The sequence below is a fragment of the Lineus longissimus genome, chromosome 15 (assembly GCF_910592395.1).
Source record: "Lineus longissimus chromosome 15, tnLinLong1.2, whole genome shotgun sequence".
NCBI classification, from domain to species: Eukaryota; Metazoa; Nemertea; class Pilidiophora; order Heteronemertea; family Lineidae; genus Lineus; species Lineus longissimus.
This window is the reverse complement of record NC_088322.1, coordinates 6,959,908-6,983,295: the sequence shown is the minus strand read 5'-3', so window position 1 is coordinate 6,983,295 and position 23,388 is coordinate 6,959,908. Positions and strand designations below refer to the sequence as shown.

General features: G+C 42.3%; 1 protein-coding gene across 1 annotated transcript; it reads right to left on the bottom strand.

Moving 5' to 3' along the window:
• Positions 1 to 4,342: 4,342 nt before the first annotated feature.
• Positions 4,343 to 16,114, bottom strand: LOC135499690 (NEDD8 ultimate buster 1-like). The gene is made up of 14 exons (XM_064790613.1): positions 16,026 to 16,114; positions 12,971 to 13,161; positions 12,177 to 12,347; positions 11,426 to 11,596; positions 10,921 to 11,053; positions 10,189 to 10,256; positions 9,840 to 9,946; positions 9,048 to 9,234; positions 8,689 to 8,848; positions 7,804 to 7,904; positions 7,336 to 7,415; positions 6,655 to 6,850; positions 5,862 to 6,018; positions 4,343 to 5,161 (listed from the first exon to the last, which is right to left on the bottom strand). Exons 2-14 carry the CDS (start codon positions 13,130 to 13,132, stop codon positions 5,004 to 5,006), a joined length of 1,851 nt encoding a protein of 616 aa, XP_064646683.1. The 5' UTR covers positions 13,133 to 13,161; positions 16,026 to 16,114; the 3' UTR covers positions 4,343 to 5,003.
• Between the last annotated feature and the right edge of the window lie 7,274 nt (positions 16,115 to 23,388).

Genomic DNA, 23,388 nt, shown 5'->3' with positions numbered 1-23,388 from the left:
CTTTTTCATTAGAGGCCTTCCTGGGTAACATCCGATTAGTGGTCAACAGTCGACTTAACGATAACCTAGAGGGTATACCAGATGTGGAAACTGAGGAATTCCGAACTATGGTTAGCCTGGTGAAAAGCTACAGTTCAACCACAAACAAAGCTGACTCCTCAAGTGCTTCACCATGTGAACCAGTGGCAGAAGATCAGGATCGGGTTACATCCGATTAGTGGTCAACAGTTGACTTACAAAAAACAGCTAGAGGGTATACCGGATGTGGAAACTGAGGAATTCCGAACTATGGTTAGCCAGGTGAAAAGCTACAGTTCAACCAAAAACAATGCTGACTCCTCAAGTGCTTCACCATGTGAACCAGTTGCAGAAGATCAGGATCGGTTTACATCCGATTAGTGGTCAACAGTCGACTTAACGAAAACCTAGAGGGTATACCGGATGTGGAAACAGAGGAATTCTGAACTATGGTTGGCCAGTTGAAAAGCTACATAGATAGCGGACTCTTTGAAATGCAAGGTGTGGATGGTATGTCTAATTATGTACCACTTCCTCAGGTAGAGGAAAAATTCATTTCAGACATCCTCCTTCTAGGAGATGTGGTCACAAGATCAACCACAAACAATTGTGATTCCTCAAGTGCTTCACCATGTGAACCAGTGGCAGAAGATCAGGATCGGTTTACATCCTTCCTATTAGTGGTCAACAGTCGACTTAACGAAAACCTAGAGGGTATACCGGATGTGGAAACAGAGGAATTCCGAACTATGGTTAGCCAGGTGAAAAGCTACATAGATAGCGAGCTCTTTGAAATGCAAGGTGTGGATGGTATGTCTAATTATGTACCACTTCCTCAGGTAGAGGAAAAATTCATTTCAGACATCCTCCTTCTTGGAGATGTGGTCACCAATTCAACCACAAACAATGGTTGTAACTGCGGCTATAGCTCAGAATAGAACTGTGACCTTAAGTCACCTTATTTATCATATTTTGAGCATCTTGCCCTGGGATGGCCTGATTTTATTTATATATTTTATTTAACCAATTTACAGCTGAGTTTCATGTATATTCTGGGGATATATAGTCCCGGAACCTTATGCTTATTTGCTTCCTTTGGCATGGACATTACCAAGTTTGGTCATATTCAGTCTCTTTCAGATGCTTTGATGCAACGCATGGAATTGGATATGACTCATGTATACGTTTAGCTGCCAAAGTTATAGACCTTTTATTATTTGCACATGTAGTATTGAGTAAGAATATATAATTAGTTTGTGTATTTTGGACTACTTGAATCCGCCCCTTTTTACCAAAGACATTGTGAAGTCAAGATAGTCAAGATGTAATTCATTCCTCCTCTTCGAATTCGTTCTTACAAAGTATCATTAAGTCAACTTTACAGCTATGAATCATTTCCTCTAGGATACCGTTAGCCTAGCAATGAGGTAACTACAGCTTTATCTCGTCATTCTTTCTGTGATAAGATCGTATTAGAATTTCTAAGTATAATCATAAGTAAAAGCAAAGTTCGTAGTCATCTTCATGTTTCTAAGATTAGGTTTATTAGGTCTTACACCTTCTTCTTTCAGTTTTACGTCATCACTTAAGTTATCACATTCGTCATCTTCATCCACACCTGTCGACGGAACTTTCCTTCGCTACATGTGTACAATAAATATCTTATCATTCTAACCATTAAGTGATGTTAGTACTTTGCCAAAAGCTTGTTAATTCGATGGTACCGGAGGTAACAATGGTGACTCCTCAAGTGCTCAATCATGTGAACCAGCGGTAGAAGATAGGATCCAAAAGAGCCTTCAACATGTGCGTGTACAAGAAACGGTAATCAGACACCAGGACTGCCAGTAGTTCAGAGCCAAACTGTAGTAGAGGGTCAAATAAATGGCCCACCAATTTCATGCAACAGTAGGCCTAGCGGTAACCAGCCATCAGCACCAGCAGCAGGCCTAGATCAAGTTCAGAGCCAAGCTGCTGAAATTCAAGAGCAAACACCAGTTGTATGCATGAGTAGCTGCAATCAGACAACATCACAAGTAGTCAATATTCAAAGCCAAGCTGCAGAAATTCAAGAGCGTACACCAGCTGCCACATGAGTAGCCACAAACAGGCATCAGCACCACAAGTTCAAGGCAGCCGAAGGATCGTGAAGCATTCTTCCAGTGGTATGAAAAGCACAAAGACTGTTATTTTGATCTCAGGGCAGAACAGTTACTTCGGTTCTACTGTATCTCGGACGTTGAGGATCTAAGAAGAGCTTGAGTGAAATTTAGGCAGTTATTTCTCAAGGTTACAGGCAACGGTAATCCGGATGGGACCCCCAAGACTTCTACCCCCTGGACATTTACTCTCTGGACTTTTACCCCCTAAGCCAATTACTAGAAGAAGAAGGATTGCTATGTATCCTTTGATTATGAAGCTAACTTTAATGTAAGTGCTAAGCAAGTTCCAAATCTGATTGTGGTTCACTCTGTTTGCAAGCAATGTTTTTCTCAATGTTTTTCAAAAAAACATTTCACAAGACTTTTGTAAAACGGGTTAGTGTGAACAGCAAGTGTTCAGAGGAGAGAAGTGCAATGAGGATTTTTGCAAGTGGTTGTTAAATAAGTCAGGGATAGCAATTTGGCGTAACTTTAAAGGTTTATACGACAGTTATTTTATTCTCGATTACCTGCACCAAAATGCCTATGCACCAACCGTCATCACTGTGGGCATGAAATTTATGATGAAGTCGATTTCGGAAAGGAAATCTTAGATTCAATCAATTTTTTGCCGATGATCCTTAGGAAGAAGCGACCCGATGCCTTTGGTATAGTTGAGGCGTGCAAGGGTTATTTTCCATTTTTATTCAACACGCCAGCCAACCAGGACTACAAGGGACCATACCCTGGACTTGATTATTACGATCCTGATAGAATGCAGCTGAAGGATCATGAAGCATTCCTCCAGTCGTATGAAAATTAAAAGACGGTCATTTCGATCTCCAGGCAGAACTTCTGTCCTACTGTATCTCGGACGTTGAGGATCTAAGAATGGCTTGTGGGAAATTTAAACAGTTTTTCTCAAGGACCCCTGGACATTTACCCCCCTGGACCTTTACCCCTAGGACAGTTATCCGATGCCTTTGGTATAGGTGAGGCACAAGGGTTATTTTCCATGTTTATTCAATATGCCAGTAGTGAGTGGGTGAGAATAGGAAGACATTGACCTACTTTCTGAGCTGATGGTTGACCTAGAAATATGTTAAAGTAGATCACCTGACTGTTGGCCTTGATTTGAAAATTTTTCAAAATTTGAAATTTGAATTTGTGTGGGTTAGGCTGTGAAAACGAGGCTAACCTTTGGGCTAGATATTTGAAAAATGTTTAAAAGAAGACTTCCGTTAGCTCAGAAGCAAAAAGTGGTTCAAAGAGCCATTTTTTGCACGGGATAGATCAAAGTTTCCTATTCTCACCCTAATGCTGCTGCTTTTTATTGAAGACTGGTAATGTACAAGAAAAAGACTACATATTTCTGCACAGGCATAGCACCCTACTAGGGCTTTTAAGCTACAAATCAAGGGCCTATTATTAAGATTGTGCAAAGCCGCTCGTATTTACCCTTATTTTACATTTTTGGTATCACATATATCCCTCACCATAGAGCAGGGGACTGAAAACAACCGTTGAACCCTGCAAACACCCCTTCCAACCCCCTGGAAATACCCCTACAATTCAATGTATGCCCCCTTACCCTGACCCCCTACTCCATATACCCCTGCAAACACCCCTGCAAACACCCCTCCACCCTTGCAATTCATGGCGCTCAAAGGCTATCACAAGTATCTAAAAATGTATTGGCGATATCATTTCCACACTGTCGATATCATATCCCTAATGTCAATATTAATATCGTCATGTCAATATTCTACCGCGTTAGTTCATAATGCGGAGTGTTGTTGTGTAATTTGGCAAGTCTTGGCTATTTCTCGCCGATTCTACTTGGTAGAGCTATAGTCAACAAATCACAACGTGCTTTCATTTGGTGCATCGTGCGAAGCTACCTTATCGCTCGTTGCATCCATAAGTATCCTAGGCCTACCATAATCAGCATCAGTCATAGTATGGCGTTGAAGAGTTATTTTTTCAGTTGGTATTTTGCTATTTTTCTCACCGTCGTTGTATGTCCGCCACCTGAAAATCGGCTGAATATTGCCACATTTGTGCATTCGTTTAGAACACAAGTAGAAGATGTACAGAGAACATTAACAACAACGGATATCTTTCAACCGAACACCAGAGCAGCCGCCGTGCGGAGCATGACAGCATTGAGAGTAAATGTTTTGCGTGTGGCACACAACCATAGTGAGATTTTGAACCTGTTGCCTCTTTTGGATAGCGTGCTAACTGAAGTGCAAAATATGGGGGAACGGCTGGCTGAATCGGACAACCATGAGGATGATGCTGCCGCTGCTGATGACCCCGACAGAAACACCGAGGCCGATAGTGGTGGTGCCACAGCTGGTGCAAGTGGTGAAGCCGGTGTCGAAGAAATCCCCAATCCATCAAGCAGGTGAGTCAGGGGTGGGGATACAGGGCAGGATTCATCATTATCAAACAGTAACTCCATTACTTCCATAATGACGTTGTAGGCGCTGAGAGATTTTCCAGTAATAATACAACTATTAGATCTGGACTGCAGCAACTTTCATGCAAATACCACGCAAATATATTTTGTTTTCAATGGAGCAAATCATCTTTTTTTACGAACGCCACGGTCATATTCCAATGAGGAACCTGCAGAACTAAAAATTCAGATGGCAGCACCAGTACTAAAAGGTACATTTCCGATTAATTTTCATTAACATTTCAAATATTTAGATCCAGATCCAAATGCCCTAAATATCCATCAAAACCTGTGAAAATATTAGGCCAACAAAAAGGAAAGAGGTTTGCCCTTGTCATAACAGAATTTCACCTCATCTTGACTCGGGTCAGGCCAGGCCTTCATCTGATCATTGAAACAAGTGCCTTAAACTCCTCCAAGAATGTCGCCTCCTCCTCTAAACTGATGTCAAGATAGTCTTCCTCGTTCTCTGGAATATCCGGAATGATTTCATCAATGGCCTCTTGTTCTTGCTGCAATTCCTCAGCAGTTTTAGCCACTGAAATAAGATTTCAGAAATTGTGACCCTTCACTCCAAAATGGTAGCAAGGCAGTATAGAATATGGAGTTATTCACATATTCATACAACCTAGCCAAGGTGATTAGCTTCATATTTTGATGCCACTCCCATCGTTGTATTTTTTGTGGTGCCTGAGACATTCACAAATATCTTTAGAGAAAACAAAAAGCTTTTACCAATGTTTTTTGGAGAAGATCAAGGTTTTTATAAAAAATAGATAAGCCATTTTTTAAGAGAGGGTTTTTTTTCCAATAATTGCCTAGGAATGTATTTCTCATATGTTTTCTTTGCAAAATTCATAAAGGTATTATGTTCATGAGGCTAATAGTAATATAATCTGAAAGTGGATTAAAACTGACATAATTATTATATATTGTCCGTGATTGCTCAATACTAGGCCTGGGGATTTACTCTCCGTCTGATGTTTGGTGTGATGGATCACAGACAGCAAGGCCGAACTTGTTAAATGTTACATGAAAATCATTTCATTCGGTGTACAGCTTGTTTCCGCTGGAGATCCTTAGCAGTTCTGGTTTAATATACAACTCAAGTCCTAAAAACCACTGGAGTTGCAGCGAGCCTTTCCTAGATTTGGTGACAAGGAATGTTGAGAGGCAGATTTTGCGTTAATGTCATACCAAATCAAGATGACCTAGCCAGGAATGACATCTGGACTGACCTGCTCCTTTTTGAAGCGATCCGGACGTTCCCTCTCCAACAGCACTGGACGGAATCACACCACCATTGAGTAACATATCCACAGCCCTCTCGATGTTCCCCGAGCACTGGCTTAACACACTTCTGCACACAGATGCATCAAATCCGAGGGATAGCATCTGCAAGAACAAGGACATCGGCCTGAAGATCCTGCATGTTGACCAAACGCAACGTCTACTAGCCACCTTGCTTTGACTTTGAATGCAGTACTCATCATCAGCCACAGACAGACGTTGGGCACTGCCCGCATTTCACATCTCCACAAAAGAGGACACCTATTAAATAACTTACTGCACAATGCCAAATCTTCCTACCTATTCATCACAAGAAACTATGAAAAAGATTTTTGCAGGATATTTTATTCTGGTGAATTTTTTCCATTCACCAATGATATAAAATGTATGTGAACATTTCGTTTATTCTGCAAACATCACCCCTTCGACAAATCAACACACCGCAATGTGTACATTGCATATGTTGAAAGAACTGGTATTAAGCTTCCATACCTTTAGTTTTACACAGAGAGGCAAACAGCTAAAACACCAGGGCCGAGCTGTTCAAAAGCATGTTAGCTTAAACGGGGCCGTTATGTCTTAACATGAAAGTTTTAATGAGATTAACTGAAAGAGAAAACGACTTTAAGGTTCCTTAACGTAACCGTGACTTTTGAATTTTTGAACAACCGGCACCTGGAGAGGAAAGCATCAAACAAGTTCTGCCCTGATGCGTTCATCAGCAACCTCAGTGATACACACCTGTGCAATCATCTCATCTGTGATTTCAACTTGCATTTCTTCATCCCTCGGATCAGGTAGCTCCAACAGCTCTGGATTCTCGCTCAAAACCTGGATGGCCATTGTGATGTTACTGTTAGACTGGCGCAAGGCTTCTTTGGCTGAGCCTGGGGGATAACCCATGTCCGTCAATGTCTTATAGTGTGCACCATTCACCCTGAAAAAAAAAGTTACAGAAGTTTTTTTCATATATATCTGGTCAAAGGTACTTGGCTGTCCTCTTGTCACTGAGCTGAAATAGTGTGATCACAAAGAGTAATGTTACATAGCCCAGGGGAGCCGGTTTTATAGTTGACCAGCTGGTTTGGCCTACCTTAAGATAATCTAGAGTTGGGCAATCCCACTATCATTGGTAAATCCAATCTGGTCACATTCCCAAGTTCAAATAAGTGCCCACACCAAAACGATACGAAAAACACTTTATCAGCATGAAGCAACATTTGAGTCATTTTGGTTCAAATCTACCCGTGTTCAACACCCACAGGATCTAGGGTTGGTTGGGCAGGGTACATTGCTTAAGCAACTTAGGTACTTTTGTGCCTCAAATGAGAAACTCAAGACCCATGTCAACCAATAGAACCAAACAAACTCCGCCAGAATGACATAGTTCATGTGGTTGGCGGAGACTAATCAAGCACCTACCACTTTCCATCAGCAGTTTTTCCCAGCAGCCTCCTCAACCTTTTCTCCTCCTTCTCCTTCTTCTTCACCTCTTTTCTTTCCTTCAATTCAATTGGAGAAAGCCGGTTAGGAAATGATGCACTCTGGCAACAGCCGGATGAAATACAACTCAGCTTATCCCCAAAGCAGTTTCATCATTAGCTTTTGCTTTAAAGTGTTTAAGCAATGATTTCAAAATTAAAAAATTAAATGAAACTCTGAAACCACAGGAGCAATTTCCAGCCAAAATAGGACATTTTTCATTTCGTCAATTTCCGCTTTTGATTGAAAAGTCTGCAATTTTTATAGTTACATGATGGTAAAAAAGAGACTTTAAATAATTGTGCACTTAAAAACACCTTTATGCCTTTTATTAGGTGTCAGCCGGTGCCATATCATCAAAATACAGTTCAGCACCTTGGTGCAAATTATACTGCTAAAGAAACTAACCTCTCGTCTTGAAATAATGTGAGCAATGGCACCATCAACACTCCCCTGGCACGCCCGCAGACCAAGTCTTGCTTCCTGCTGGCTGAACCCCATCGTCATCACTGAAAACAATTTATATAATAATGTATAGTTATCACTGTGTAGAGAGACACACAGTGCTAAACAAGCTGGGAGTTCATTATTTACAATAATCAGAATTCTTGGTAATGCAGGGTTGTTTAATCCACTTGGGTTGCTCTTTTGTAATGCCTTTACACCAGGGGCATTTTCATGCCCACACGTCCAACCAAAATTACAAAGAATGTGGGCTGGCCTTTCTCTGTTCACGTCTGCTTGTGATGCCAAGACAACACTGGCGATGACCGATTCTTCTGCTATTTTTTTTTCTCCTCTTCTAGTTTGTTCAAGTGAGCGTTTCTAATGCCACTACTTTTTTACATCTTACTGACCAAGGGACTGGCTTAGGTCCCTAACGTGGTACATGGGGGCCAATCCACTTAACGTCGCCTGGCAACTTTCAGCCTGACCGACACTCATGTAAGGCCCTTACTCTTGAAGTTTATTCTCCTTGAATGTCTCAAAGTTTCTTTCGGTCTGCTGCTTTTCTGCATTCCATGCCATGTCAAGGTCAATGCTGTTCCTTCAACCCGGAATTCAGTTTCTGCAGCATGCCTTGGTTTTACAGGATAGGGTTGCTGACCCCATGCATAACCCCCAACCTGGGGGCATAATCCCAGGTGTATAATCTGCATATTTCGAGACAAACTTTATAAACAACTGCCAACAAAAGGAATCTCAGGCCCGAAAAAGCATTGGCAATATGTGTCACATTCTTGGAAGATAACAGGGCTCTACGACAATGATGATAAAGGAAACATGACTTACCTTGCGTCATTTTTTCATCGTCAACCTGCAGTGATCGGAGTTCTCTCTCGGACTGTTCCAGATATCTGATGGCGTCTGATCGACGATGCTGATAGTAGGCCAGCACCCCCTGGAGGAGGTGCAACCTGACGTAAAGTGCCAACACATGGCCTGATTGACCCTGAAATAAAAACGAGTTTCTAGATACTCTCCCCACTAAACATGGCATCGCCATACACACTGCAGTGGTGTGACTTTGTTCGCGAGTCAAAACGATATTACTGAAAAAACTCTCAGCTCTGTCAGTCTGTCTAGTGTGAAAGTGAGGAATCAGGAAGAGAGGTCAACTGGGTCTCACAGTGTAAAAAAACTTCACTGACCTTTAAAGTCATCAGTCGCTCAAGGTTGGTGCCGTAGCTTTTTCGAAAGCAGTCTTCACACGTGTCGAGACGCGACGCTGCATCTGGCAGATCGTTCACATTTTTCAAACAAAGATAGCACCAGACGATGTCAAGACACAGAATGGCGTAGTTGTCCACAGCATCAAGGATGTCGGCACGGCACTTCCTGAAAGTCAAAGGAAGAGTTATAGATTGTATGTGAAAATTAATTTCGGCCATCTTTTCACAGGCAGCGTAAGTTTACCATTGACATAAAAGTCATGTTTTGAATCAAATCATCACCAAAAGCATTCAAAATATCATGAACATTGAAAGGCATAGACAACTTGAAGTAATCAAGCAGTTCACTTCAATGTTTATTTTTACTTTAAGCCATGGTAAACAAACGTTGCCTGTGATTGTGAAGAGGGTCGTTTCAAAATGGCCGAAGTTTATTTTCGCAGGGTGTCTATTGCACATAAGGTTAGAACCCATAGCATGTACTGCCGACAAAGAACTCGTCACCTCTACAGCACAGGGTGTCCCAGAAACAATGCTGAATTTAAAACTTGTGGCGCTAGGGTTTGCATCAAGCAGGGCCTCTTTTTGGTATGCCCACGCAGGCAACTAAAATCAAAATGGATGGAAAGTTGAAATCATCGGTTGTAAACAACAAAAGTAAGTGGACTACAAAAAAAATATCCATTGCTCTTGATTTAGTCGTGGTATGCACCATATTTAATGTATTCAAAATGTAATATCACATTAATACAATGAGACAAGACAGTGTACCTAAATTCCTTGTCTGCTTCAAGCAAGAGAAGCAGTGCCAAGCCATATTCTCTCCGCTTAAGGGAGGCACGTCCTTTCTCGTTTAACGTCATAGCCATGGTCAAGGCCTGCAAGAGACATGAGGAGAGGATGCTATTACTAGGGCCTACGTCGTTTGGTAAAAATTTGAAAATTGCAACTGAATTTGAGAATTTGAATTGGGTAACTATGTACTGAATATGAATTTCGACCAGGCCGTCGTGTAGACGACAGGCAGATACCATGAATACCAAGTTTCAGCCAATTCGTATTCATGATACCTGGACAAAAAGCCTAGTGGAGAACCACGCTTCCCTATTGACTGACTCACTTTGCGTTCTTCATCAGGCAGGTTCAAAGTCTTTCCCGACTGGTCTGCAATCTGCATGTACGGATCACCTGAAATGACAGAATTCTTTGTCTTAAGGTAAAGAGGTATGCCGTTCGTAATTACTTGTGGTCCAGAAAAAGAGAATGCTACTTTTAGTATTTGCATATACAGTAGAACCTCTCTATCAAGGACACCATCGGGACTGACAAATGCTGTCCTTAATAGAGAGGTGTCCTGATTAGAGAGGTCAAATTGAATGGTAAGTACCAATTTGGGACTAAAACTAGTGTCCTTGATAGAGAGGTTGTCCTTTATAGAGAGGTGTCCGCTAAGGGAGGTTCCACTGTACATGTATGTCTACCCAATGGCAATGTTGAAATTGATATTTAACGACGGCATGGCCCACGCCATTCGTTAAAAATTTGAAAATTGCAATTGAATTCGAAAATTTCCAATATATAATGTCCCGCTACTAAACACAAATTTCACCATTGCTATTGTGTGGAAAGATACAAATCCTTAAATACCAAACTAAAAATAGCAAATTTGGATAATTGTATGCATTATAACAGCAAACGGCATTGTGTATATAACTACATTCTACTTTCCTGGGCCACCAGTAACTACAAATGGCCTACCTCTTTTTAAAAAGGAGACTTAATATTTTCCATTTATTATGTTTGTTCTTTCCATGCTTCATTAAACATTACATAACCATGGTAAGCATCTCACCTTGCTCTTTTTCCTTCTTAGACAGTAGCTCCGCCGCTGCTCTAGTTTTACTCAGCTGCGAGACTTCACCTTCTCTCCTCCTTGCCTCTGCCTCACTTTCACTCAAAAAAATTGCCATCACCTGGGAATTATTCTGAAACACAGATCACAGAACATTCAGTAAACTGTTATCTAGAGTAGAAGGAAAGGAAAGGAAGATTTCGAATCGGACTTAAATTACTGAATATACAATGTAGATTTCATTTTCAACAGTGCCGTTGTGTAGACAGATACATATAAACAAATACTGTATAAATGCCAAGTTTCAGCAAGTTTGCATGCATGATAACTGCACAATGGCATCATGCATGTACAACTGCATTCCATTTTCCTGATCCACCACAGCGTACCCTTTCGCACGCCTCACGACCACTGCAGTAAGCCAGTGTATGTGTTCATTTTGGTAGGCCCACGACGGGAGTGAGTTTCTTGATTGATTGTCACCACCTGGATGTAAATTACCCACCTTCACGTGTTGGTCAATCAATGACTTGCCGTCGTCAATCACGTGTCCGCAGGTGATCAGCTTCAAATGACAGGCCTCAATCCCACAAACCTCAGCAACCTGCCGCTTCAGTTCATGACCTTTGAGCCCTAGCAGTACTTCAAGCGTAATGGTCCGCTTCTGTGTGCTAAGCTGGATCGAGGAAAAAGATATGTTGATATTGTATTTCAAGACCAGGGTTCTCCACTAGCCTCAATGGTCTAGCGGGCCGTCTGACGATTTAGGGAGGCCGCTTACACATGGGCCGCCTGACCCAGGGACACCTCTAGTCCACTTCCATAAGTTCCATGATTACGCCTCTAAAGATATGAAAAATACTTTAAAAGTTCATAAAAGTCAAGAGATGTAACTAAAAAAGAACTTCGAAGAAAAATCTCGATTTTTTTCCCCCCCGCACGCACGCGAAAGATTTCGTCAAATTTCGTAGATCCGCCAGACCATTCACAGACCCTGCAGAGAATACTGAAGACATGTATATCCTAATAAATAAGGCCCCTACTCAATATTCTTGGATCTTTCAAAAATTCTAGTCAGTTAGCCAACTGAATTCAACACACCGTTATGTAGAACTAAAAATTATAGCAGCATCAACTTTTTTCCTGCTCTTGTATTGGCGGGTATCTAATTGCACTGTATGAATATTTTTTGGAAAATATAAATTCTAAGGAGGCCTTGCACTGATTCTGCAAAATAAAGTCGAAAACAATCTCACCTTGGAGGGCAATTTTCCAGCAAGTTTCACCCTGAGAGTAGCCACACCAGAGGCCTCAAATTTCTTCCTCGCATCGAGTTTCTCCAGAGCATGGAGTCTGAGTGATTCAAGCTCCTCACCAACAACCTGTGGCGTCAGACCAGACTCTTTTGAATAGCGATCGATCAGATCCTATATGTGACAGAAATTACGACTGTCAGGTATAAAATTTGAACATGGATTCATTCTTTCATCTAAGTGCTATACAAGAAACATGTGACCCACTCTGGCAAAATGAGGCTGTTGGGTAAAATTCTTGAAAATGAGTTAATGGTACTTGCTTAATATTCTGCACGAAGTTATCTTTAAATGATGTCTGATACATGAGGGTATCTGACAACCTTCTTCTTCTGCTATGGAGGTGTCATTCTCCACAGATTATTCCTTCTCCAAGGCGCTAGGCTGAAACAGCATTTTCTTATAGGCTGCTATGGTAAGGCACCAATTTGGTTGAATGCATGACTCTTGTCTTTGGCCAGAAGTTGAGTCCATCACGAGCTGTACAGAATACTCATGTTTCTCACTTGATCGGGTTATTTGATTGGGGTGGCATAGACATAAGATATAAAAGAAACCTTGGTTTTAACTTGTCTGAAAGCATAGCAGGTTCATCCAGAAATACAATCCCGGGTTGTCCCCTCAATCGAAGTCGAACCCAGACCAGTGCATAGTAGTAGCCAGTGGCATTAACCAATGGGCAAAATGGCTCTTCAACTTGGACAACTCACGAACCAAAACACGAGTTCAATACTTACAGTTGGTATCTGCCCTTTTTCTCTAGATCCTGTAGTGTCATGTGTGTACGGAGGCAACCACAACTTCACCTTCTCTCTGTTCAACTTCTCTCTCAGCAAGTGTTGGATTTCTTCATGGCGTGTAGGGTCGATGGAGTTGGAGTTGATAGGGGCCTCTGCCATTTTTTTAATCAAAAGTTTTCGAAGCACACCTGAAAGGAGGCAGAGAGTTACAACACTTCTTTACCTTCACATTTGTTGAAAATCAACCCTTCCTTAACACTAATCTTTGTTCCCCTTATCCTCGACCTCAGTTTAATGCCTAAAATCGCTGAAATTCTAATTATTATCAGGTCCGGATTGTACCCTCCCAAAAAACTAGTTCTTCAATCTCGAGTGATTACCATGAATACAGATGGGCCTACACTATCCCTATTGCTACTTGTTCAAATGTAAATGTCTCACTCTCAGGTACTTGGTGAAGGGGTACTCTGACGATTATTTGAGGAAAATACCAGTTTCTCTGTGCACTTACGCGGTGAGCAGGCCCCGCATGCTATTTATAGCTCAACAGCAGTCCATGCCAGGAAACGGCGCGATCACGCCCGCGCCCGCAAACTACTCCGCACGAGCGCTATCCATAACGCACGCCGGACACTTAAGAGGCGCGTGCCGCCCGTCATAAAAAAACACCAGCACGATAACGCCCACCGATTCCCAGCACGATCGTGATTCATTTCCCGGTATCCAGAGTTCCATTTCGCGGAAATCTAGAGCCTCACTCAACGCGGTAATTATGCCGTTTAGCGCTGGGTACACGCCAGGCTGTACACTTTGCTATAGTTGGCGGTTGCTGCAGTGCGCGGTACTAAGCACATGTTTTGACACGCGCCTGGCAACGGCAGCATTTCATTTCGATTTCGTTCATTGTCCTGTTGTTAGGCCTGATAATCCTTCAAGATGAAACTAAAGACAATGTTAGGATGGTCGATTGACCACAAAACCATTGGGTATAAACTCAAAGACGATGGTGAGACTCTAGACACTGTTTGGTGTAAATTATGTGCCAAGCATGTAAAAAAGGTCGAAGCCAACGGGTGTCTAATGCGGCGCAGGCGTGATCGCGCCCGTTTCCTGGCAGAAGTTTGTGGGCACAGGCGTGATCACGGGCGCGGGCATGATCGCGCCCGTTAACTGGCATGGCCCGCCCGCGCCCGCATGGCCTGGCATGGCCCGCCCGCTGTCCAGCGGGCGGGAGTGAAAAAAATAGTGCCCCTGGAAAAGGTTGCGGGAGTGACTGATGGTGCCCGTGGATTTTTCTCATGGCAGGCACTGCAACAGGATGTTGACATAGACCGGTTCCTGTGGGATTGCACATGTTCTCAAGGTAAAATTTTGAGGGCAAAAAACTCAAACAAAAGCCGCAACGACAACCTATCTTTATATAAAATATTGAAATAGTTGTCAGTTGGCTTTCTCAAGGTGATGAGTAGATGTGTTTGAAAATTAGTTTTCACCATCCTTGTAAGTTATAAGGCATAAAGGTGAAATTTTTCAAATTTGCGTTAACATACAGGATGTCTCATGCATTGTGCTGCATCAGTCTATGCATGACTGTATGTCTAGATGACTCTGAAACTTTGCCAGATGTATTCTAGAAGTGACAAGCTATTCAGAAATGTAAAGGTTTGTGTGAGAGTAGTAACTCACACAACGTAGCGAGTGTAATGGTTACGTATACACTGTATGTAAAGTGTAAACAAAATGCATATATCCATCATGTCCATCGAATCTGAAAAAATTTGTGCAGACCAATGAAAATTCTGGTTCCGGTAGAGTTTTGTCGCATTCCATAATGGGCCGCACGTTGGCCGATCCTGCACTCATGACGCACAGCACCCACAGTTACGACGTCGGACGTGAATCCCATTGTTTCCTTCCTCGGGACGCAATTATTGGGGGGGGGGGCCTTCACGTGATTTCTATAGATTCATGCACTTGATTAGGAACAACGTTTACATAGTGTTGGCTGTCGTCACGTCACGATGCATTGTAACTCGGTCATTACTGTAGCGTGACGTGACGCGACGTCTTCGTAAACGTTGTTGTTCCCAATCAAGTGCATGAATCTATAGTAACTCTGCCAAACTCGACCCAGTGCCGGAACTTTGAGAAATAGAGGAATTCCCTGATGTTGGTCACGTGGTCAAGGTGCAGGAGTTCCCGTACCGCTTGGCTATCCGATTTAGCATCTACCGTGCCGGAACGACATCAGCGCCTCTAGTGTCAAGATTGTAAATTTGCCATTCTTGATTTTGGCGCCAAATGAATCCAAAAAACGAGTTTAAAACAATTCACAATATATAAGCTACAAAAATTCATTATTAACTAACTGGTGAAGAAACATACACAAATATCTAGGCTAGAAGGTGGAAAATTCAATTATTATTTCACCACAAAGAGCTGCTTCTGTCAGCAGTTATGAGACAGCTACCGGGGCGGGCGGGGACTATTTCTTTATGGGGCCTAATGGTTCAGTGACTCAAAGGAATTCTATTTTTAGAGTCCAATGGGTCTTCCCCCAATGTACTGGCTAAAAACTGTCACTTTCAGCGAACAGGGGATGGGGTTTGGGGGACTCATCCCCCAATGGGCTAAAGTTTAGAATCCCCGATCGGAAATGACGTAGTTTGATCGCATTCAACTGTAAATCCATTGAACAGTGGTGCTTGGTTAGTCAACCGATGACCTTTTTTTGGGGTGTGAACTGTGATCGGGGATTGTAAACTCGTTCCCCCCAATGGGCCAATGTACTGGCTAAATATGTCAGAAGGATGGGGGTTGGAAGGGGGGGAGGGGGGCTCCCCCATGTCATTTTAGGAGGCAGGTAGGCCTGGCTTCCGCACCGGCTAGTGAGACCTATACAGGTGTCCTCGTAGGCCAAAGTAGCCGAGACAGTAAAAAGTAAACCCAAACGGAAGTGCCTGTTTGCTCCGCTGTACATAATTCCTATCATTTAGCACAGAGTGTCCCGGCTGTTCTGCAGTTGCTCCGAACCCTGGCTGTTTCAACTCACGCCTCGAAGCGGAATCACACCTGTCCCTTCGCTTTTTTTCTGGTAAAAATGTGATTTTGTAGCGCCATAAAAATACGAGCTCACCAACAAATCCAAGAAATACGGAAGTGTCTGCCAGCTCTGTATAGGCCTACTTGTAACAGATTTGTAGTTTATAAATAACTAAAAAACAATTGCAAATCAATAGCCTGATAAAACAAAATATTGTGCACTTGTCTTTGGGCAATTATTTTAATCATATGCATCCTTATTTTGAAGCCTGATCTCTTATATATGTAGAAATATTTTCTTACACTGCCTACGAATCGACGCCCGTGCGCCGCCACGCGGTTAGGTCTCGTTAGGGAGTTTTTCCCGAATGTACGCGATGATGACGTGCCCCGTTAACAAGACGTAACATCTATTTTATTAAAATTGCGTTTCCAATGCGATTGGACCCATTTGTGTCGTATATCACTGGAAAGGCCTGGTTCCCCTGATTCTGCAGGATGTTAAATCTGGCATTTTATTTCTTTCAATAAATCATAAGCGTCGCAATATTGCCAATTGGGCCGGATAATCACGGAAAACCCCAAATATTATACATTTTTTCCTGGATAATCATAATTCTTTGAGTAACCATTCTCCCGTGGAAGACAGTTGCTTGCACAACAAAAAATCAAAACAAATCGAGGGTCAACCATTGAACTTTTGAGATGTGTTTAGTTTTGCACGAATCAGCGAAAAACTCATGCACCAATTGACACTGGACGGCATTTCAACACGGGCCGACGCACATCCCAAATTCAGTGTGCACATACGTCGGCAAGAACAGTAAAATGCGTAGTTTCTTGTCAGCCGCCTATTGAGTAGCGCTCCAGGTTTCAGAAACTCAAAATAACATATCTTTGCCAAAACAACTGCTAAATCAACACTGACATACTCTGAGGACCAAGAAATCAATGTTTTTTTTAATTTGGATTTGGCAATGTCAATGTGCCAAAGGTAGGCCTATATCAAATGCTATAAAACAGGTTTAATTGATTGTAATAATTCATCATTATTCCCTCCATAATTATTGGACTATCCTGTCCTCCACATGTAGCTCTACCTTGATGCTTGGAGTCCGCGTAAGATACTTATGAGTCATTATGCATGGAGCTGCCCCATACCAACAATACAAGGCTATTCAGTTAAACAGCATCCACTGTTCTTTAAACTGTTAAGGTCTCATGAGAGCCGCTTCCCACTACACCCGGACGCCGTGCACCCGCCTCGTTCCTCGCCATAAGGAGAAAAAATTAGGCTGACGCGATGGGCTGCCTCGGGAATCTACTTCCCTCAAGCCGGAGAAGGATGAAAAATACTGTCGAGTCCCTCGGGAGCTGTTCCGCATCTCCAGCATCCTGGGGAAATCAAGAAGTGGCAGTAGACCTAGGCCTAAGACCCTCTGCTTTTCATGTACATGTATCTTACATGTATCTTACATGTATTTCATTACAGAGGAAGGAATCGCCACTTTACAACTGGTGCATGGCAGCACTTTTAGGGAAAAGTGAAAAACGTTCGCTGAGGCTACCCCGATTTACTACAAGCACAGGAGCCGCTCCATATTTTCTGGTTCCACAGGAGCGGCTGTTCGGTGTTCCACATCACTACCATCTCATTTATATAGAGCACATCAATCTATCTTCAACAGTGATATTATCTGAAGTGTCCTGAAACATGTCTCGAAACTTTTGGCCTGCAGCTTATCCAACTTCCATATTAGATATACATTTGGCACATTGCCATTGCCAATTGCCAGGTAAGTCCCCCGCCCTAAAAACGGGCGATATTTTAAATTTTACGCAAATGCCTAGTTCCAGTTTCTTAGCTTAGATGGCGGTACCTGACAGTTACGAAGACTTGTAAAGATATGACACATGGATTTACCGTGGCTCTATGTTGTTTATCTGCTGGGGAGAACCATGTTCTTCAGAAATGACTTTTGCCAATGAGACAGTAGACCGGCCTGGCCCTTCCCTCTTATGGATGTTCCTTTTCGCTACTTGGTGCGCCTTGTCCCCAATTGTGTCAGGTTCTAGGTGGTGCCCCATGTCTTCTGGATGTGCCCTCCCCCTTCATAGCGCACCATGACAGTGTTGCTACATAGTGTACCAAGTCCATAACCCTTTACTAGGCGTACTCTGTCTGAAATTTTTGCGAAATTTTGCTTGCTTTCAAAGTCCATTTTTAGGCTACTTTTACCGAATGACAACTTGTAATTTTGATGAATATCGAAAGCGTTAATAATAAACCTCCCAAAAATTCCCTTCCAGCGGCCATGTTTTTTGTTGTTGACGTTTTGAGAGGTGTTCAGAAAATTCGTGATATTCCTTTAACTATTAAAATTATCGATTGTTTATTGACATATTCATAATCTTTGTATCACCCTTCACATAACAAACTTAATCTTCTTTTTTAAATGTTTTTAAAATATCTTAATTTGCCTTTGAAGTTGGTCTGTTTTTTCTTATTTAGAATTCTGAGAATTACAGACTTTTATTTCTTCAAAATCAAGGTACTAAAATTTAATTTTTTTCCAAAATTTCTTCTGAGCATATGCGGAAACCGTTTCTTGTCTAATATCACTTTAGATTTTATGAAAATCTCCACTAATAAAAAAGTGAGAGCCAAAAAACGAGGTCTGTAAAGTCATTGGTCTGTAGAATAGACCCTGCCATGTGCATTGTTGCCCACGCCTGAAAATGGTAACAGTCTTAGCATTCTGAATTGAATGTCAACACCGAGCTCATTCCAAAGCCTTGCCGCTTGGACAAGGAAAGTCCTGCCACAGTACCTCTACAGGCGATTCTTCTGATCCGCAGGAAACAATGTCCTCGGACGTCAGGAATCGCCCGGGGTCGTATGTGAGTAGGGGCAAGCACTTTGAAGACTAGCTGTGGCAAAATGAAGAATGAATTACAGAATCATTAAAAAACTTGCTGCAGAATATAATGCTAGTAGTTCAAGTTCCATGTCACAATGCTAGTATTCTAATATCAAAATCGCTGCATTTCTACTGATACACTCTGGACGCAATGGGCCGGCCTCGTCTTGTCCAACGATAGACACAGGAGAACCAGGATGACGATATGGACTGCATATGAGTCTAGTCCACTGATAGCATCAAACCTGAAAATCATATGTCGTACGATGGTGACATTCGGCAGGTCTCGCTAGCCGGGCGAACGACGACCAACGGAACTGTTATATTTGGTAGGAAAAGCAATCGGAGAAATGTTAAACATTCGTCGATCAAATGCATTTACATGACGCAAACTTCGCCGTTTGTACCTCTTCGTTTGGTTCGTGAAACCTGCCTAATGTCTTTCCGTGACCACAGCTCTGTACGCATACACATGTATGTATGCTAGGCCAATCCCACATTTTTGACAATACCAGTTATTTGATCCTTTGACAGAATAAAAGACTCTCGTTAGCTCATGAAACCAAATGTTCAAGTGAACCCTAAGCCTGGTAGCGGGGTAATGCCTGGATGATGTGACGCGAAATGTATTGTCTTCGGTCATGATCGGTCGCGGTTGATTTGAACGCCAGTCAGTTGGAGTGTGACCTGCGTAGAAGATCACCGGAACACTTTCTCCGATTTCAAACATAAAATGCCTTCGATATTTCGGTAATCACGTCAAAACTGCTGCAGCAGAAGGTAGGGCGAGGTATCTATGCTTCGTATTGGTCTTGATTGGTTTTAATAGGTTTTTATTTTAGTAAAAGACGTGCAGTCGGGCAGAGACTGAACTGCGCAGTAAGAAACTCCAGTCGCAAGCGAGACAAAGGCTTACTTCACGGATCATGTGCATCGTTGTATTTCATGTACATGCTCGCTGGCGATATCAATTGCCATCCCTAATCAATTACCATTTGCCCTCACAAATTAAGGACCCAAGTCTTGGTCACAGAGACAACATCTACGACGATATTGATGGTCTCGAAGTGCTGATATAATTTTCCCGGTGTTATTTGTGCTTGATGTGTCTTGCGACCGTTGTACCTTGTATGTCATATCATTTTAGAATAATGTATTTCAAATCTAAACAATTATTCACTTGGCTCCACGATCCCGACTGCGGTGTAGCACCCGACTATAACTGGCATGAATAGGGAATACGCTGGTTATGGATGTCAGATCGTGGTTCCCTGACTTTTGCAAACAATTCCACTGGGCGTATCCCACGCAGCGACACCAAGGACCGCTGGCTGATCTATTGATATGTTCGTAGTAGGGTGTCAAAGTCGGAGAGGCGAAGAGCCACTCGTCTCTTGTAGGGGGTTCATTGGAAGTGTTTGCATTTGTTAGCCTATTAAATTAAACACAAGATTTTAATCCTTGTCTTGGGTGTCTTTGAGAGAACTGATCACACACAATTCCCAACTTAATCGTCAGCTAGCTGACAGATTATTTGGGTCGAACGTGTTGCTGAGATGTTTTTGAAGAGATACTTGTGGCTGTTGGAGAGACCTCTTGTTTAGACAGTTCCATCTGCCCCCTCTAAGGCATACGATGGTAACTAATAACTTGACTGCGGAAAGATTGCAGGTTGAAAACAATGGTTTCGCAGAAAAACCAGACAAAGGCTTACTTCACGGATCATGTGCATCATTGTATTTCATATACTGTACATGCTCACTTGCGATATCAATTGCCATCTAAATAATTCATTACCATTTGCCCTCACAAATTAAAGACCCAAGTCTTGGTCACAGAGACAACATCAACGATGATGTTGATGGTCTCGAAGTGCTGATATAATTTTCCCGGTGTTATTTTTGATAAGGCGGGACATGTTTATTTGTGTGATTGATGTGTCTTGCGACCGTTGTACCTTGTATGTCATATCATTTTAGAATAATGTATTTCAAATCTAAACAATTATTCACTTGGCTCCACGATTCCGACAGCAGTGTAGCACCCGACCATACCTGGCATGAATAGGGAATACGCTGGTTATGTATGTCAGATCGTGGTTCCCTGACTTTTGCAAACAATTCCACTGGGCGTATCCCACACGGCGACACCAAGGACCGCTGGCTGATCTATTGATATGTTCGTAGTAGGGTGTCAAAGAGTACTCGTCTCTTGTTGGGGGTTCATTGGAAGTGTTTGCATTTGTTAGCCTATAAAGTTAAACACAAGATTTTAATCCGTGTCTCGGGTGTTTTTGAGAGAACTGATCACACACAATTCCCAACCCTACTCGTCAGCCAGCTGACAGATTATTTGGGTCGAACGTGTTGCTGAGATGTTTTCGAAGAGATACTTGTGGCTGTCGGAAAGACTTCTTGTTAACACAATTCCATTCTGCCCTCTCTAAGGCATTGGATGGTAACTAATAACTTGACTGAGGAAAGACGCTGAGGTGGTTGGAGATGCTTTTAGTCTAAAGTTTGTCAACCTTTATTTGTCTCGTCATTTCAGCGTGATGTACCATGAGGCCGGCCTATGAGATGTGGTGGCGAGAATGGTTGGTGTCAGTCTGCACAAGGACGAGGATGCAGTGCTAAGTTTGAACCGCTAGGAATACGACAAAATTGCGTACAAAATTTTCATACTTAGATACCCACTTCATTTGAATGAGAAATATAGCGTAGATCCATTTGCATATCCCAATGCAAGCAAAAGTAACTTCCAAATGATGCACTGTGTAACGTAATGATGGGCTCTGATCCAATAGTGCTATCATGGCGGCACGCATCAAACTAGATGGATGCAGGTCTTGAAGGCAAACAGATGGTAAATGAAGATTGCACCATAGTTTTTATTATCCTTAATCTGTCAGTGTGCAGAATGACCAATTGCATTCCCCGCGACTGACACGCGGCATCTTTCCATCGATGTAACAAGTCCCCTGTCCTACTTCTCCAACCCACGGGACGAGGCCGCTATGGAGACGAAAGTTAACTGTGGATCAAGGGCACTCACATATCAGGATGAATACGTGTAACAGTTTTAAATGCCCTAGGATAGAGTGTTCCGGGAAAGAATGATTGATTTGCTCTTGAAGGTCAAGAGTCTCAGTAGACCCATACCTTAGCCTGACAACAATGAATTAGGAAGGACACTTTTTCCAGATGAGCATTCAAAAATGCTACACCGGTACAAGAGCCAGCTGTCACCGGAGTTAGAGCCTGCTGAACAATCTTTTGTAGAACATCTCTCAATAATGTTTGTATATCGACAGATCAAGACACCATTTTGTCAGTAAGATGAACATTTGAATTTGACCTGAACATATCATATAAAGAATGGAAAGTTTCACAAATGAGGTTGTTGTTTGTACATTTTATCATAAGGCCCGGATCATGATCCATGACAACATTTGACAATGGAGACAATTTTCATTTGAGATTGAACATCCTCGTCGACCATTGCGACATTTGCGGTCGGGTTCACATACGATTCACATTGTGACGATGTCGTGTTTCTCATGTCACTGGCCTAATATAATCCTACAAGGTGGCGCATTATCGCCCACTGCTGGGACTTTGTCTTGGCACGATCTTCACTTTGGAATAACCTGATCAGTTCAAGGCAGCCTAACATGTCATGAGTTGTCCGTCCCATTCATAAACTACGCAAACTTAATCTTAATTATGCACTCAGCAGATTAAATCCAATACTTGAATAAATTTCAATAAATTTCGTGTTTGAAAAGCGCGACTCCACGACAGTTCTACTGTTGGAAATTGCTGTCGTAGAGATATCTCTTGTGATCACGAAACGACAGTTACTTCCGAGAGCAGAAAAACTTTCGGAAGTTTGTCGCAAAAGATATTACCACTAGTGCCACTACTGCTTGCCATCTTGTAAAATAGGGAGAAATCTACCCAACATGCTTTTCTCTGCGACAGCAATTAACTTCCAACAGTAAATACTGTCGAGTGGAGATAGCGCTTTTAGCTCAAAGCTACTGCCCCTCTTGGATGGTGTGAAGGATATGTCGTTGTCCCTCTATAGTTCTCGAGTCGTTTGCTGTGAGGGTTTATGGGGGATAACAACTTTGTCGTTGTCTATACTGTATTCCAAAAAATGCTATGATGGATGTCTGGTTTCTTCTTTTCTCGAGGGAGTCCAACTTCAGGAATTTTAGGAGAGTTTTTTTCGCAAAGCGGGCTGCGTTTCTCCTGATCTTCTCGAGAATGGAGCCATATCCTTTTGGATGTCAGGACTTCATAATACAGCTCAGCAGCATCATATTCCAGCACCGGGCCTCAGGGGTGTGTTGTACATCATTCATCATTCGATCAATCAACCAACGATTTGTATATAGCTCATGAGATGATAATAAAAAAGGATAAGAACAATCAATAAAGTTGCATT